The 17921-nt window shown below is 38.2% G+C and overlaps 1 protein-coding gene across 11 annotated transcripts in view; it reads left to right on the forward strand.

Moving 5' to 3' along the window:
* The window catches only part of CHST9 (carbohydrate sulfotransferase 9), a 287688-nt gene that overhangs the window by 175579 nt on the left and 94188 nt on the right, over positions 1-17921 (forward strand). For 3 of the 11 annotated variants that reach the window (XM_058438524.1, XM_058438525.1, XM_058438523.1), the window contains exon 4: positions 1351-1439. The exons of 5 other annotated variants lie outside the window; for them this stretch is intronic. In XM_058438524.1, coding sequence (XP_058294507.1) covers positions 1351-1439 — 89 coding nt within the window. Of the gene's footprint in view, positions 1-1350; positions 1440-17921 lie in introns of those variants that run through there. 3 more of the 11 variants (XM_058438531.1, XM_058438528.1, XM_058438530.1) reach the window with 2 other exon arrangements.

Consider the following 17921-nt stretch of genomic DNA (forward strand, 5'->3'; position numbering starts at 1 on the left):
AACTGGATGCATTAATGTTGTCATCATACTTGATAAACTAAGTTGATAAATTTATAAAATACAAGAATTCTAAAAATGCTTCATATGCCTAGAAAGTAGGGAAGTATTCCAAATAGTGTTCAGTAATACAATTTTAAACAAAATAATAGAATCTCTTAATTTTAAAATTGATGTATAATTTACAATAAAACACACAGATCTTAAGTATTCTCTCAATCCAGTAAAAGTTTTGAGAATTGTATACACCTGTATACCAGCCACCCACAATAAGGTATTGAATCTGACACACTAAATAGTTTTCTCTTTGCCCTTTCCAGTCAATTCCAATTCAAAACTTCATCACCTACCTCCCTACCCTTCTTCTACCTTCTCTTTACTTCCCAGGAAACCACTTCTTACGTATTTCACCATAGTTTGGTTTGGCCTATTCTTGGACTTAATATAAATGGAATCACACAGCATGTACTTTGTAAAGGCCCCTTTCACATGCCATAATATTTTTGAGATTGTTGCATATATCAATCATTCATTCCTTTTTTATTGATGTGTGATATTCCACTGTATGACTACATTACAAATTACTTATCCATTATCTTGTTTTTGACATGTGGATTGTTTCTAGTTTGAGGCTATTATGAATAGGACTGCTATGGACATTTTTGCACAGATCTGTTTGTGAATATGATGTTCTTTGATTTATGATGGGGTTATGTCCCAAGAAGCCCATCATAAGTCAGAAATATCGTTATGTTGAAAATGCATTTAATACCCAAATAATTTGTGATTAACCGTAAATTTTCCAGTGTCTCCTTGGTTTATTCTCTTTTTTCTGAGAAATATAAAGTAGAAATAGAAGTTTGAGTGTTTTGAAAATTGTCAGGCTTGAAGTACCAGAAAAACTCAGTGTGAGGTTTGAATGTCCCATTTATGATAATGACTTTAGATAATGATCTTTATATCACAAGTGATTTTATAGCATTATTCACTGTCTTTCAGCAAGGACTTCAGTTCCAGGGAGGCAGAACATACTATTTCTGTTCTTTATCCTCACCTTTGCAGTGAGAGGATGATGGCAAATTATCAAACTCTCTTAATCACTGTATTGCATACAGTGATTTAATACTGTAAATCAGTATTTAAATAAAGTCTTTAATATCATACATGCATACTATATCTATCATCATAGATGTATACATACACACAACTATACAGACAGAGATTGATGTAGGTATAGATATATAAAACACCCTCATCACCTTTATTAAGATAATGTTCTAACATGACCTAGAGCTTAGGAAAGCTCTAACACTACTTCCTTTGATCAGTGTTTATTGACCCATATTGTGCTAGGCGCTGGATATACAGTGGTGAGCAAACATCCGGGTACCTGACCTCTGGGAGCTTACTGTCTGAGGGGAGAGTTAATCAAGTAAACAAAGGTACAGTTTTTGATTTTGTTAGATTTTCTGCAGGGAAGCAACAGGGTGCTATAAAGACAGGAACAGGGGCCTGCCTGTGCAGGTGGCATCTAATCACAGACTTGGATCAAGGGGGATCCAGCCATGTAACCAGTGGAGAAGAGCACTCTGTGCAGGGAAAGCAGCAAAGGTGAAATCCTTAGGCAGGTAAAAGCCATGTGTTCTAGGCCAAGGTAACAGGAGAGGAGAGAAACGGGTAGAGTGAGGTAGGAAAGAGGCAGTGGTGAGCATGCTGTTCACGCTCAAGGGTGATAGCAATGCAGACTGCTCTGCCTTTCAGCAGCTTATAAGCCAAGCCACACTCCTTACAAAAGAAGCATGAGGTGTATATAGCCATAATAAGCCAGGATTAATGCTTTTGTTTAGAGTGCCCAAAAAGCAACTTACATTTATAAGTGGTGACTGATAGCCCATGGCCGGGATGAGCAGGGTCAGAATTCTCAAGACAGGAGGTCTATAGAATAGTGAGACAGAAAGGGGGATGCTCACCAAGTGGGTTTGAATGTAGGATCCACATCAGGTACATGTGCACATATATATTGAAGAAGTTTGTAGAAGGCCACGTGTCACATGATTAGGCTGAAGCAAAGCCTTGAAATAATATCCAGGACTTAGATTGAGACCTTGCGAGGGACCCAAATCTCACATACACCATCAATCTGAGGCAGGTAATATGGACTGCAGAGAAACAAGAAGCAGAGAATTCTACTAAAAAGGGTTTTAAAGAATTCATAGAAATGATGCAGAGTGATAAAGGAAAAGAAGGCCTGAAACCATGTGTGGAATCCTCTACCCTTTGGTCAGCCTAGTCTACTGGAGTATAGGAGCCCCTACATAACCCTCTCTGTGACTTTTGAATTTTTCAAGCCATTATTTCCTGCTATTAGGAAGTAGGTACACGTATGCTAGCACGTATGCTATCCCTCCACACAGAGTCGCCAGGAGAGGCAGGGATCTGTGTGACTGGATGCTCCCAACAAGGCTGGGGGCAGGCAGATGGATGAGCTGGGTGCAGAGTTCAAAGTCAGTGTCCCCTCCTTGATTCCACGCCCTATACTGGCCAGGCAGCATTTGCTTTCCTCTTCTCAGGTCCCTTCCCCTCACACTCTCCGAAGGATGTGCAGTGCCTGCACACACACACACACACACACACACACACACACACCCAACTGCCTCTCTGGTGATCATTTAAACTTCGGAAAATAAAAAGTATGTTTCTTTACACTGAAAAATTGGAGAAATGTGCCAGGATGTCTAATCATGGGGCATGAAATTCCAGGCCATTGAGCTTGCAGCACAGCCAGAATGCACCAGCTACAAGAATATCTTAGCAGAAAACTCTAGGAATTTTAATACTTTTCTTTTTTGAGCTTTGGGATCACATTAGATATCTGCAAATGACCATAAATAAAACCTAGTTTTAGGAAGAGGCTCAAATGGAAACAAGTATTCATGAAGTAAATCATTAACTTCATAGGTGGAGTCAAAAGACTAAAAATGTAGAAATGAATGAGTAAGGAATGCAGGGCAGAGTCCTCGGTGACCCCCACTAAGGATTGATAAAGAAATAAGCAAAAAAGAGACAATAGAAAAGAGAGAGACCCTAAAATGACAAAAACTGGGAAAGCAAAAAAAGAAGCGTATCACAGAAATAAAGGTCAAGAAAATGTCTAGAATGTGTTGTGAATAGTGTTTACTACAATTGAGAAATCTACCAGATGTAAATCAGAAAAATTCCCCCTTTTCCAGGGGAATGTGTACACAGAAAATATTTTTCAATCGATCACTGTTCAATTTAAATGTTTTTTTCAGGAGGTGGACTGTATTTCTTATATAAATCCTCCAGTTTTTGATTCGCTGCTTTCAAAATCTAGAAGTAAATCTGTAGTTAAGCTTGGCTGTTTTCTAACAGAGCAGTTTGAGGGGCTCTTACAATATAAAATATATGTTCGTTGAGTTGGTTGCAAAAACATTCATTTTAACAGATCTATAATTCTTTAAAAGTTTTTCCATTCATTGTATTAGATATTTTTTCATACCTCCTGAGGCTAAATTCGGCTAGTTGATATCAACATGGAATCGGAACGTAGGAGCATAGAACTAATTTACTCATTTGACTTTTAAATTAGTTTTGTGTGTGTGTGTGTGTTAACTAAAATTGAAATGTTTCGATTATGAGTAATGCCAAGATGAACTGGTACACTCCATTGACTTTAATGAAGTGCACATGTTCTTGTAGGCTTGTGAATGAGGGCCTGGTTGCAGAGTTCTTGAATCTTGTTATTTAACATTTGTTGCATTCACATGTTTTATTTATGATAATACCACAATCATAGCTTTGTAATTTCATTAATACAATTGAACTTAAATCTTATTTACCAACTTTTCCAAAGGGTTGATGTTACCAAAGGTGTGCCCAACCTACTTTTACATGAAAGAAAGAGTTGGCAATCAATTTATTAAATTCAAATTAGTTTACATTTTCTACATTACTATTATTTGAAAGGCACTGTGTCAAGACATTAATTTTCAAGGAATAAACAATCATCTAGGAAATTCTAGGTAATTAGAACTTTAAAATGAAATTTTGGATTTTCTGTGACATAACAAAATGTGTATAATAAGTTAAATACAAAACAACACCTGCTGCTAATATATGCAAAAGAGAGAAGCAATTAGGAAAATTTTCAATAGTGATATTAATTGCACAGTACCTTGAGTAAGGCTCTTTGCTAATTTTTTTAAGTCAAGGAGTCGTTTCTTGAATTAAATCTTTAGAAGTTGTTAGAAGAGTAAAATATGCTCAGATACTCGTAAGTGTATTTGAATTTCATGTCATGGATCAGGGCCTTGGGCTCAAGCTTTGGCTTTCTTGTTTGTTTAATTATTTTTCCTAATTTTTTCATGCCAAACAAGTAATCAGATTATAAAAGAATATTTAAATTAACAACTGTTCACTCAGTAGTGGAAAGGTAATGACATAATAATTCATGAATCTGCCAATGTTGTGTTCAAAGGGCTCTGAAATGGACAGTATATTCAATACGTGTAGCATGCTCTGAAAATTAGCTATTGCTATTACATGCACAGACTTGGCAAATATTATGCACCACACAAGTTCATGGAATGAGAAACTATGGATACCACTTCACTTGTTGCTACTGGATACACTGCATGTGTCATGAAAGTCATTGCTAGTTGAATCATATAATCCTTTATTTCATAAATGACAGAGTTTAAGTGGCTCTACCCAAGCTCATACAGTAATGAAAGAATTAGATCTGGAAGGCAGGACTCCACTGTACCGGTTTGACAGAGGTATATGACAGAGGTGACATATATACACTATAGGGGCAGCCTAACATTTTGCACACTGTTAGGCCACAGTATGTAAAATTAGATCCTATGTACAGTGTATTAAATTAGATATAATTTAATATCCAGTTTCATAGTTTACATTTGTTGACAGATGGCCACTAGCTATAATTTTTAGCCGCATGTCCAAAACTATTGAGAATTAAATTGACTTATAACTACTGTACCTTTTGTTTTATTTTGGACTCTGAACTTGGAACTGTATCACCTGGACTAGAGTTCTAAGTTCACTACATCCTGTCTGTGTGATTTGGGAAAATTTGTTCTACCTTGCTGAACTGCAGGCATTTGTCTTTTTTGTTTGTTTGTTTGTTTGTTTATAGTTTCCATTTCCATGCCAAAGTGCTCTGTAAGCTGTAAAGAACTACAGTTAACCCTGGGACCAACATGAGTTTAAACTGTGTGGATACAATTATATGTGAATTTTCTTCTGCCTCGTCCACCCCTGAGATAGCAAGACCAATTCCTTCTCTTCCTCTCCTCCTCTGCCTATTCAATGTGAAGACAAGGATGAAGATCTTTATGAGATCCACTTCCACTTAATGAATAGTGAACATATTTTCTCTTCCTTATGATTTTCTTAAAAATATTTTCTTTCCTCTAGCTTACTTTATTGCAAAAATACAGTATATAACATATATAACATTAAAATATATGTTAATCGACTATGTTATCAGTAAGGCTTTTAATCTACAATAGGCTATCAGTAGTTAAATTCTGGGGGAGTCAAAAGTTATACTCAGATTTTTGATGGCACAGGGGGACTGGCTCCCCCCTAAACCCTGTATTGTTCAAGGGTCAACAGTACATAAATTATAATTAACAAATAGGAATGTACTTATGTATTTGTCAGTTTATGGAGTTGGGGGCATACTACTGGCATCAGAGTCTGGGCAGATGCATGCCTCCCCTTTCCCCAGTATCCTGTAGAAAGGCTTGCATGGGCCAAAGCACAACTAGATACATGTGGGCCTGTGTACCAAAAGAGGAGAAACTTGCTTCCATTTTGCAAAGGGCAAAGGCAAAGGTGGTCTTGAAAGTAGAAGGCAAGCAATCTAAACTTCGGATCCAGTGTGCAGGGAATTGTCAGGAATCACCAGCGGCCAGCACCTGCTGGCCTTGTGGGAACTCTCCTGAAGAGGAGAAACTGGGAAGCAGAAGCCGTGAGTCTAGCTCACTGCCTGGCACTTTAGAGGGAAGCCCAGCTCACTCACTGGTATATTACAGTCTCCTTGAGACTGAGAGTTTGGAACCTTTTTAAGTAAGATAAATAGATACAATAGACAGCTGAGCAATTCAAGTTCAAAGGCTCCCTGAACTTATTTCTATTGTCTTCTCTTAAAAGATCTCCCCTTTGCAATTTCCATCCCTGTTCTGGGTGGCCACTTTAGTTTCCTGATGGGATTTCCTCATTCTAGCAGCCTTCACTCTGCTAACCCTGACTTGGCCCCTCAACAAGTGATTTACTGCATGGTGCTGCTCTTGTCTGTTTTTTTCCCCAGCCTGAGAATGGCTCAAAGTTTTCTTCATGGGGCCCTGGCTCTCCTATTCTGCCTGAGCGGCATCCCTTACCTTCCACTCATGGCCCTGCACGCAGGGCATTGGTGTGCCTGATTCTATGAACTGTTTGAAGCATGTCTGTTTACACCAATGAGCACTCTCTGCTCTGTTAAAATAATTCCTGCATTCACCAAGAGAAAATGCACCACTTCAGTGGTGTTTTATTATAGGAATTTAAATAAATTAATGCATATGATTATAGGCTTGCTATTTTGTCATTCTTTTTTGACTTTATTACTACATTGTCCAGGACAGACTTCCATGTCACTAATTACCCAAAAAGACCCGGAGATAAATCTTCCTGTGGCTTCAAGTCCTCCTTATTGTTAATCTCCATGCCAGGGCTTCTCAAGCTTGGCTGCATATCAGAAATCACTGGGAGCCTTTACAATGTCTGAATTCCCGGTCCCACCCCAAGAGCCCTGGCCTCAGCAGACCTGTCACTCCTCAGCCACTGCCTACCCAAGGCTGGTCTGCTGAGTGTATTCACTGCCCTCTCTTTCCTTTCCCCACCCATCTGCCCTTGAGACAACTCATGGCCATAATTCCTGCAAGTGACTATAGCTTCTACAGCTGGTGTCCTGTGCCCCTTAGAAATAGTCCCAATCAGGAAATTCCCAATCAGATATCAAGATGGGGCTTCCCATCATCCCTTGAGACATTTCTGCTGATGCCAAAATACACAGTAATGATAGGTACTAATTCTTGAGTATGATGAGAGATGGGAACTCTCTCTCGTTCAATCCTCAGACCAACTCTATATCAAAGACATTATTATCTTCATGTTGTAGATGAGAAACCCAAGGTTCAGAGCAGTTTTGTTCCTCATCTACAGCCCCACAGGAAGCAGAGGAGGAGTTAGGATACAAGTTTGAGGCTGTAGGGCAGCAGACCTCACACTCCTCCCATTGCACTTGCCCTGTCTCTGTCCTGGTGGAACATCAGATCACTTGAGTTGAATGTAAGACAACTATCTTGATTTCACCCTGACAATTACTTCAAGTCATGTAACATTCGTGTGTGGCCAATGACTTACAGTAGACAAGAACACAGGGAGAGGAGGCTGTTTTTTTCATATGTCACTAAAATTATAATAGTCTAAAAGAAGAAAGTCGAAGTGAGGAAAAAAACATAGACCATGAGAGTGACCTCCCTTAAGTCCCCAGGGCTAAAAGTTAAGAATATGAGATCTCCCTTTCAGCTGTCAAGTATCATTTTCTGATCTTAAATAAATTTACTTCATATGAAAAAATTATGTATCTTCAGACATGTTATAAAGGAGAATGATTCTGAGTATGATAGAATTATATTTAAGTAAAGAACCTAGTAGAATTAGAAATATTGCAGTCTAAGACTTATAAGGCTTCACAGAAAACTGAGGTTAGAGGGTTAGATATGTGAAAATAATAAAACAAAAGTATTACCTTTTTACTTTTGCTGGTTTAATTTAGAAACTATGCCTTCTGGTTTTACCTCCGAGGCTCATGAAGTGTGTATTTCTGATGCAACCCCAAATAATTTACCGTGGATATGATTCTACCAAAGGCAAAAGCAGAAGAAAAGAAAGTCATAAAGTGGATGAGAGGAAGGCTTCTTCACAGTTCAATAATGCCAAAGAACTCAGAAGCTTTGTTTCAGAAGATATGTTTTTTATTTAAAGTGTTTGATGGTACCCTTTTCAACAGAGCCACAGAATAATAAAAGCTTATTTAATTTAATTTTCCACTTCATTACTGCCCAAAGTACAGGCCGAAGTGAAGGAATGCCCTCACAGATTGCATGCCATGTGTCAGAAATTTATTACCATACTTACTGGCATTACTTCACCCACCTATCTATAATATTTTAACTCTGAACTGAAAGAAGGGAAATTATACTAAGACCCAGACCTTAGCCTGATGATGACTTGGCAAATTCCATTAGTCCAAAGATCTGTGCTTATTTTTTTCAGTAAAGGATCATGAACAACGAATTCAAATTATCCAGCATTCATTAAGCAATAATGAGTGCAGAACACCATGCTAGAAAAATGAGCATGTAAATGCCTGGCCTCCTCCTAGGAAAGAGTTCTTTGTCATGTTCATAGAAACTCCAAGGCCATTATTTTACAGAATGGGCTCCTCAGGACACACACTTAACCATTGTAGGTTTTGTCATCCATAAAATAGAGTGTAGTCCAGGCTGGAGGGGAGATGAAACTGTCTCTATGATCCTTTTCAACATTAAAGACTTGAGATTCCATGACTGACTCAGAGTTACAGATTGTTACAAATTGCAACAAAATATTTAAGCAGAATCAACAGGACCGCCTTTCTTCTTTAAGTCCTTGATATACAGTGCAAAAACCCTACCTGAACTATAGAGGTATATTTCTATACGTGTGGGAAAGAAGAGCACAGGACAAGAGTAAGAGCACTTGCAAGTGATTCCTTTGGTTTTCAATTCTGAGTTTCAGTATTTTTGACAAAGGAAAGGAAAAAAAAAAATAGAACAGAACCAAAGAAACAAGAACTTACTGCAATCCTGTCTCAAGATTGAAGGGCCATTGAAGATTCAACTCTCCTGATGATGGCAGAAGAATGGAATGCCAATATTCCAGAATACTTCCTGTGAGCCCAGCACTGTGCTAGGTGCTAAAGGAATAAGAAAGCCACCGAGATAGGTAGGGAAAAGAGATAGATACAAGAGGACAGGGGGAGCAGTTGAATGAACGACTGCCTCCTAGCCTAGCAAGGAACTCATTTAACACTTTTTGCAATTTATTTTCACTTTTTCCAATTAAGGATTGTCAACTTAAAGAAAGATCTGCTCAATACACACTGTTTCAAAGCCAAAAGATATATTAAGTGGTGGAGAACTACAAACTAGAGAAAGAACTACATTTAAATTGATTGGTTTTAATATAGCATGCTTAAGAGGGACCAAGTGTAAGAGGGGAGATAATGCTTTTCAGATTTATATGTGATATGCTCTCATTTCTAACTACTTGATTGTTGTTATTAATACAAATGCTTGAAAGTATTGCTTGACCATGCTGAATTTCGTTAGGTCAGTTCTCTGAAGTACCAATTCCATATCTCTCCTAGTTTGAAATTTAATCTCCCAACCCCATCTTCTTCTCCTCTTCGGTGGATGACTTTCTTCATGTTCCAGAGAAGTTAATAGAAGGCATCTGCTGAGATCTATCTCTGATATCTCCACCAGATCTGTATACACCAATATGCTTTGCTCTCATTGTCTTCTCCTTCTCTCCTGTTACAAGGGAGGAGTGGACCCACCTCCTATCAGTGGTGAGTCGTCCCTCCTATGCTGTGGGTCCCGTCTCTCCGTGTCCTCCTATGAACCTCCCTGATGAGTGACTCGCTTTCTCTTCTGGATCTTTAAACTCTTCTCTACGGGATGCTTTCTGTCAGCATTTACAATGCTCTGTATTCTCCCCCACCAAAAAATAAATCAATCAGTAAATGATCTTCCTGAATCCTGTGTCCCTTTCCAGATATAGCTCTTTTCCTTAGCCATGCATTTCCGAAGAGCTATCTATACCCTTTCCTGTCCCCCCAGACCCTATTCTCTCCATGTTCACCCTAGTCTGGCTCTGTCCCAGCCACTCCACTGATTTGCTCTTGCGAATGGTTGATCTCCATGCTGTTAAATTCAGAGGACACTTTATTGTCCATCTGACATGACCTACCCTAATCTTATTATCCTCTCTTCTAGAAAAATAGGATTCCCCCTTCCCTTTCTGACTGTTCCTTTTCCATCCCTTTGAGTTTTGTTCTTCTATTGGAATTTTACTCATTAGATTATTCTTGGCTTGGCCTTTTGCTTTTTAATCTATCCTCTTTCCCTCCTACAGTGATTGTACCTGCTCTTGTAAGCCAATGTCTCTTCTTCACTTGCTTATCTTCAGAACATGAGAGCCACATAACCACCTGCCTATTGATATGCCATTAGTGCTACCTGCCTCACCCCGGCCCTCTTCCAAAATCCCTCAGTTCAGTAAATGTCACCTCATTGCTCCTGCTGGAAACTTAGGACTTGACACTTTCCCTCTTCTTTAGTCTGCATTTTCAATTAAGGGCTATCTATCAATTTTACCTCCGAAACATATATTGTGCTGTCTGTTTGTGTCTTTCTCTCTTAGCCACCATCTCTCACTGACTATGGAAACAGGAGACAGCTGTTTTATTAAATAGTTGTAATTGAAGGGATACTTAAGCAGAAAATGTCATAAAGAGGTAACATTGTCAACAATTCACATTTTAGTGAATCCACACTTCAGTGAGTTTCTCCACCATGGAGACTTTGATACCAGAGTGGGGATTGCGCCTGTTGAATCTGGAATTTTAGGAGCTTGAAGTAAGCTCCATGGAATGCCCACACACACATATACACGCACACACGCATATACACGCACACACACATGCACGTACACATGCTCGCATACACACAAGGGGGACTGGAATACGCAAAGCATAATATGTGCTCTCTCCTGCTTTCATGCTATGTTTGATATTGCCACGACAGGATCACCATCTCTGCCCATTCGCCAGTGTCTAGTTTACCTGCACCAAGGCTGTTCAAATGACCTGGCTTTGCTGGCTTTGACTCAATCTATCTCAGGAAGATTGGACTTTTCTCTGCAGTTTTTATATGACAGGTTGAACCGAAATAACGTCTAAAAATTGCAGCAATCCCAGAAAGCCTGAGAAGCAATCACATAAATCATTTGAATCTGGAATGGTGGAGGAGGCAAGCAAATGTGGTATAAAAAGAGCTGCAACTGCAGATGGCAAATGGGCTTTGGAAACAAACAATTGTTCCGGCTATCTAGGACACTATGAGGATAAACAACTAATGATCTCTGACATCTCAACCATACTTGAAATCAAGTGAATGGAAATTAAATAATTAACAGGCCAAACAGCATTATAATAAAAATTTATATGGCAGGGAAAACCATTATAAATTCAGTTCAAGACCCACACACTGCTGGAGGTTTTCAGAACAATCAAAGTACTTATTTGTATCAAGTTCATTGGAATTGGTGGACTTCCTTCTATGAATATAGCATGCCCTCTCCACACCTGGGGTATACATTTTAGAGAGCTCTGAAAATAGATTCATCAATGAGCATTTGCTCCTGACCAAATAAATAAATAAAATTAATAAAGCCTAGAGCAGTGGACCTCCTCTCTTAGGGCACAGACTAAGATCTATTTTTCTGATTTCATCAGAGAGAAAATTCCAGCGGCATATCGATCATTTTAACTTCATGCTAATCAGTTTTCCTTTTAACTAGCTCTGTAAAAAGGTGCTGGAAGTAAGACTAGGGCGGTACAGGGAGTGCAAGTGAGAAAAACCACAAATATTTGAAGCTAAAAATTCTGAATAAAGAATTAGAAGTAAGTCTCCTTATGCAGCTATGGGAATATAAATATAATAGACCTAGATTCTCATTCAAAATCAGTTACTAGCCCAGTAGTCCCTAACTTTGTTTCCATCCCAGAAGTGGCTAAGAAATTCAACATGCTTACATCAATAATAGTGGCTCAGGGACTGCAAGGGAAGAACTGTTCAAATCTTAAGCTTCTCCTGCCCCTAGTGGAAGAGCTTCCCCCTCACCCCCAGGAGATGTTGATGCCTCCCCTGGAGAGTTGCCCCTTCCCCCATGGAAACCAATTGATGTAACCCCTCTGTGCCTCAGTTTCCTCATCAATAAAATGAGGAAAATATATTCCAGGATCTTTTAATGTATAAAACAATATACGAAGAGAAGTTATAATGTCTCCTATTTGCATGTTTAAATTCATAGACAATTTGCTAAACATGGTACAATAGAACTGGATTTGTTGAATGTTCTAGTTAAGCTCTTGAGTACTCAGGATCTAAAGAGAATCTAAAAATAGCATCGATTTGAAGTAAACATCATCCTCACTCTATTTAAAGGTCATTGTGACTCTGCTTCAAAGTATTAAGATCGGTTCCACCAAATTTTAAAGAGAGAAGAAAAGACCGAAGGTTGGCCTCTATAAATTATTGGGCTGAGCATTTTAATAACTATCATTTATTAAGTCCTAAACATATGCAGAGATGCTGCTAAAAGCTTGATATATAATATCTCATTTAATCCCCACAATATTTTTATTCTTAGTAGTAGTATTCCCATTTTACAGACATAAAACTGAGGCTTAAAGAAATTACATAATATGCCCATATCACATAAGTCACTAAATCAGTATTTAAGCCTTAACATTTATTCTTGCAATGTCTATGTTTCATGCTAGAATTATAGGAATATCAGAAGTGATCAGGAGAAATCATAACTGGAAAATTATAGCCTGTCATTCTTCATGTCTGTGCTGCTGTTTTGTTTTTTCACAAGCTGAATTAAAAGAAACCATGTCACGAATCTGAGTCTTCATATAACTTAACAGAGGAGAAGCTAATGTGACTACTCACAGTCCAAATAGTTTATTTTGTTAATAGTGTAATTTGGGGAGTGCTGCTTTTATTTTAAGGGACTGTGAATTTTTCCAATTATAAATTAATTTATAAAGAAAAACAGTAATTTATTATGGTGTCCTAGACCTACTCAAGAAACCCTCCTTTCTGCCTAATTAAAATAAATCGATCGAAAGTTGGATTGTTTGTCCCTACGACAGCCACATTTGTACTGCGAAAAGGGAAACCGTTGAACAAAATTACTGTGAAAGAGATTTTGAAATTGGACCTTGTCACTAGGGGGCACTTAGGGATATAAAATCAGCATTGCCAAAAGTACTTTCTGAAATAAAACAATTAGTAGCATGTCTTTCCAAGAGAGGAAAAAATACGTTTATCGACATAAGGATTCGGCACCTCTCTTAATGGATTATTGTTAGGTGCCAAATGGGTTAGAGAAAAAGGACCATTAAAAGTGGGCACAATTTTGAAGTGAGAAATCTTATCTTTTCTCTGCCTCTGCCTTTTACCACTGGAAGAACAAATGTGTTGTTAAGGAAAGAAATAAAATTTAAAAAAAGACAGAAAAGAACAGCCTAGCAAAACGCCCCCGCCCTGCTTGATTCTTTCCATTGCTTTCTTGTGGCCTCTTTCTCTCTGGCCTTTTCCCTCCTTAATCCTCCCCTGAGGAAATTCTCCTTCCCTCTGTTGCTTGCAGTAATTTGCTCTTCCTTTTTACAAGCCTATCTTTCATTCTGTTCTTCCTCCTATTATGCCTGGTTGTGTTCTTCCGCTTTATTGTTCTTCTCTGCTTTCATTAGGTGTGAGACCGAGTTCTGGTTTTGGTTTTTATCTCTGTTTTGTGAGTACTTTTTTTTTTCAGACACTCATATTCCTATTTCCATAAGAAATCAATAAAATGTGTTTCCAGGCTCTGTTTTACCTAAACGTGATAGTAATAAATAACATGTTATCTGAGGCTAGAGGAGAATAGTTTCTTACACTGATCAAGTAAATGGGGAGAAAATTGGAGCAAATAACACATTCTTACATTACAGTCTTTTATAGGAAACAATCAAGCAGAAAAACATATTTCATGGTGTATATACAAGACTAAGCCCATAGATTGAAAAGTGAAAAGTATAGCAGAAAAACTCCCAAATGCTTGTTTTTGTCCATGTGATCCCAACAACCAATTTAATTCATTTTCTTTTCCAAATCCACCATTTCTTTTGGCTGTCATGTGCAGGTGTTGTAAAGTACAAAAAAATCACGAAGTGCTATATGTGAGGAATATCAGATGTCTCAGCAACACCTTATAGGAGAAATGGAAGACCTTCAATTGCCCTACTCCTTAGTGTGAGGTGGAAAAAATCTTTCTATATTATACGCCCTATCTGCGGAAATTACCCTGCAGTTATAATTAAGAAAATAATTGCAAGTACAATTTACCAGGTCCATGCCCATTATTTCATCCTGTAAATTGAAACAAAGAAAGCTTCGCTGCACTTCACCCAGCGACCTAGTTTGTGAGCTTTGGGCTAACCTCCCATGAGTGGTAGATCTAGGTCTTCTTGAATAATGAAATGGTGGTCTGGGACTGGGAATCATGAATTTGATTCCTTGTTCCCCTGACTCGCCATGTGGTCATGGGAAAGTCTACACATCATCAGTTTTTCTGATAGGAAAATGATGAGGATAATTATGCAGATTACTCTAGAGCTTTGATTTCAATAAGCCACTCTTAGCACCTCACTCTGCCCTCAACCTTTCAATAAACTTTTCATTCACACAAACAACAAATGTTATTTCCAATGCCAGTTTTCACACAATTATTATTTTAAAATTATTTTCAGGATACTGTTAACTTTTTTAAATTTACGTAGCACTACGTCAAATTATAAGATTTCTATCTAGTTAGCCAACCCATGTGGTTGAGTTACAATGTACAGATAAATTAATTTTAATTTCAGTTTTTTAACTTAGTAAAAGATTTTCATCTTTTCACATTTCTGCCATTAACTTTTCCTCCCACTTGAAACTACTCTTCTGACCTAACTTCACAATTTATGTGTTTATTCACACAGTCATTACTTTAACATTGCATAATTTCTTAACATTTTTCCTGGGAAGATAGAATATTTGCTTTTCTGTGAACTGTAATACACAGATGCTCCTCATCTTATTATAGGGTTACATTTCATTAAACTCTTCATAAATTGAGGATATCATAAATTGAAAATGCATTTAATACATCTAACCTACCGAACATCATAGCTTAGCCTAGCCTACAGAACACTTACATTAGCCTACAGTTAGGCAAAATCATCTAATACAAAGCCTATTTCACAATAACGTGTTGAATATCTCATGTAATTTTTGGAATAATTTACTGAAGTGAAAAACAGAATGGTTACATGAATACTCAAAGTACAGTTTCTACTGAATGGATATAGCATTTGCACCACTGTACAACTGAAAAATCATAAGCTGATTCATCATAAGTCAAAGACATAGGTCTGTATTGCATTTCTATATTGCATTTACTTCCTGGTTTCTAGGAATATCAAGATGATCCACATTGGCAAAGAGCTCAGTTTTTGTTGCAGGAGGCTACATAATGCAATAAAGGAAATAGCAAGGCTATTGTAGCCTTCCAAGTGAGCAATGAATTTAAAAAAAAAAATTAAGGATGGTGCAGGCCTCCAGGTAGGATTCTGCAGTTTGTGCACTGCAGGGTGAATGGGGGCTGAAAGCCCACTTACATTGTTTCTCAAGCTGTGGGCCCTGGCCCAGTACTGAATTAGCCTAAAGGAAGGAGTGACTTTTGCTCATTCATCCACCCAAAGGATGTGCCATTTTTTTTTTTTACTTTGTCAATCTTGAGTGGGCATTTCTTTAAAAAATTGTCTTTCTGCAGGGGCAGCATTTTGAAATTCACAAAATGTTCTGTATATGCTTGGCCCTGAGTTTAGAGGTTAGGTTGTTATCTCATAATTTCACTGTTCCCTCTGCCTTTCCCCCATCTTCCTGGTAAATGTCTTCTGTTCCGTGAGTGTTTCTGATTCTATGCCATTCCTCACCTGAGTGTGCCAATCCACAGCCCCCATTTGTGTTGACATTTTACCCAGTCCAAACTTCTGTCATAAGTAGCCTTATCTGAAATGAGATCCTCAATAACTCAGTTCTGTCCTATCCCTCCTGCCCTCCCACCATGCATTCTGAGGTTTCTGAGGAAGGGTGTGCACAGCAAACAATCAGGAGGGCATTGTCTTTTTTTTTAATAATGCCTTTATTCCAAGCCCCATGAAGTCTCTGCAAGACAAAGTTAAAGGCAGGCCAACTAGCCTCCAACCTAATTAAGCCATGAACCTTCTTTTCTCTCTTAACTAGTTCCACATCTGAATCTCAGCTTGTCTTAATAGTCTGAAAGTAAAAGCACTTCTAGGAAAGCAATAAAAAATTGTTTGCAAAACAAACTTCTTTATACTTCTCTTGCTAATGCTTCAGCCAAATACATTCTTGGACTAGATGCAGCATCTCAGCACTCCTTGGGCATGGAGTGTGAGCAGCCGAGGGTCATGCCTCTTTTCCAAGGGAATAGAATTCTTTCTCTTCCTGCTCTTAAGCTACCAAGTTTAATATCCAGTCCTAGAGTCAGTCTGGCTTTTTATTATTCCCTTAGAGGAGATCAGTGCATAATTATGTGCACACACATCATCACCTCCTACATTATGTTTTGTACCCTCCTCATTTTTCAAAGAACCAGTTTATAAATCTTTTCTCCCTGTAAAGTCTTTCCAATTCCCCTAGGGAGTTAGTTGCTTCTATCTCTGTGCCTTCTGATGGTGATCTGTTCACATGCCTTATAACCTTTGGGGGCAGTGATCTCCAGTGTGGGTTGCTCATATCCCAAGGGGTATGCAAAATCATCTACTAGGGAGAAATGATTAGAACTTCCATTTGTTCTAAGAGCAAAGTAGATGTGATTAGACAATTCAGAGATGGGGGGTGAATCTTGAGAGCATGGTTAGCTATATACACAACTTTGGAAACCCACATGGGTATCTGTAATGTGATCCCTCCAGGGATGTGGTAGGAGGGAGTTGGAGATGTCATTTGTGTGTATTCTTTATCTTTTTAAATCTCTATTTTAGGGTAGAGGTAAATTTTATGAGATCAAAATATTCTACCACGGTGGTATATGATAAAGGATGGTTGGATGGATAGAATAATAGCTAGCTAGCAGCTAGATAGATAGATTGATAGCTAGATAGATAGACAGACAGACAGACAGATAGACAAAACAAATAAATGATGGAGAGAAAGTGCTGTACAATGAAAAAGGCTTTAAGACTGTTTCTCTAGGCTGTGGACTGCTAGGCTAGGGCTTCATCTCTATGTTTCCACGTCACATATCTCTTGCCCGACAAATTAATTTTGAAAGAATAGATATATGATTTTAGATTCTCTACATTTGAGTTCTCTGAAAGCAAGGCATACCTGGACTAAAATTTTGATAAGTCCCTTCATAAGTGAACACCTTTACCACTTAACTCATCTTGTTATTCTTGAAAGACTATTCTATGTCTATAGTTTTTTCTTGCTGAAGTTGCTAAAGACCTCAAATGTCCAACAAATCTAGAGTTCTGTGTGTGGAAACTAAGAGCAAAGCAGATGTGGTTAGACAATTCAGAGGTCTGGGGTGAATCTAGGAGCATGGTTAGCTATCTGCACAACTTTGAAAACCAGGGTGGATATCTGTAATGTGATCCTACCAGGGATGGGGTAAGAGGTAGTTGGAGATGTCATTTAGAATCTGTCCCCCAAAATGAACAAAGACAGCCTAGGTCTCTGTATTTACAAGCATGTTACTGAGTTGAATGTGCACATCATCAAGCTGCTTTTCTGTTGCATTTTTATTATGTGGTTCTCTTGTATTTAAGGGGTTTCCCCTCCTATTTTAACAAATGTGCTTTGTAACCAGCTACTAAATAATTGCATCATTACACACTGTCCCACTTAACATCTAAGTACCCAACTAAACTAATTGTATGTATTTGT

The sequence above is a fragment of the Hylobates moloch genome, unplaced genomic scaffold (genome assembly GCF_009828535.3).
Source record: "Hylobates moloch isolate HMO894 unplaced genomic scaffold, HMol_V3 SCAFFOLD_5, whole genome shotgun sequence".
Lineage (NCBI taxonomy): Eukaryota > Metazoa > Chordata > Mammalia > Primates > Hylobatidae > Hylobates > Hylobates moloch.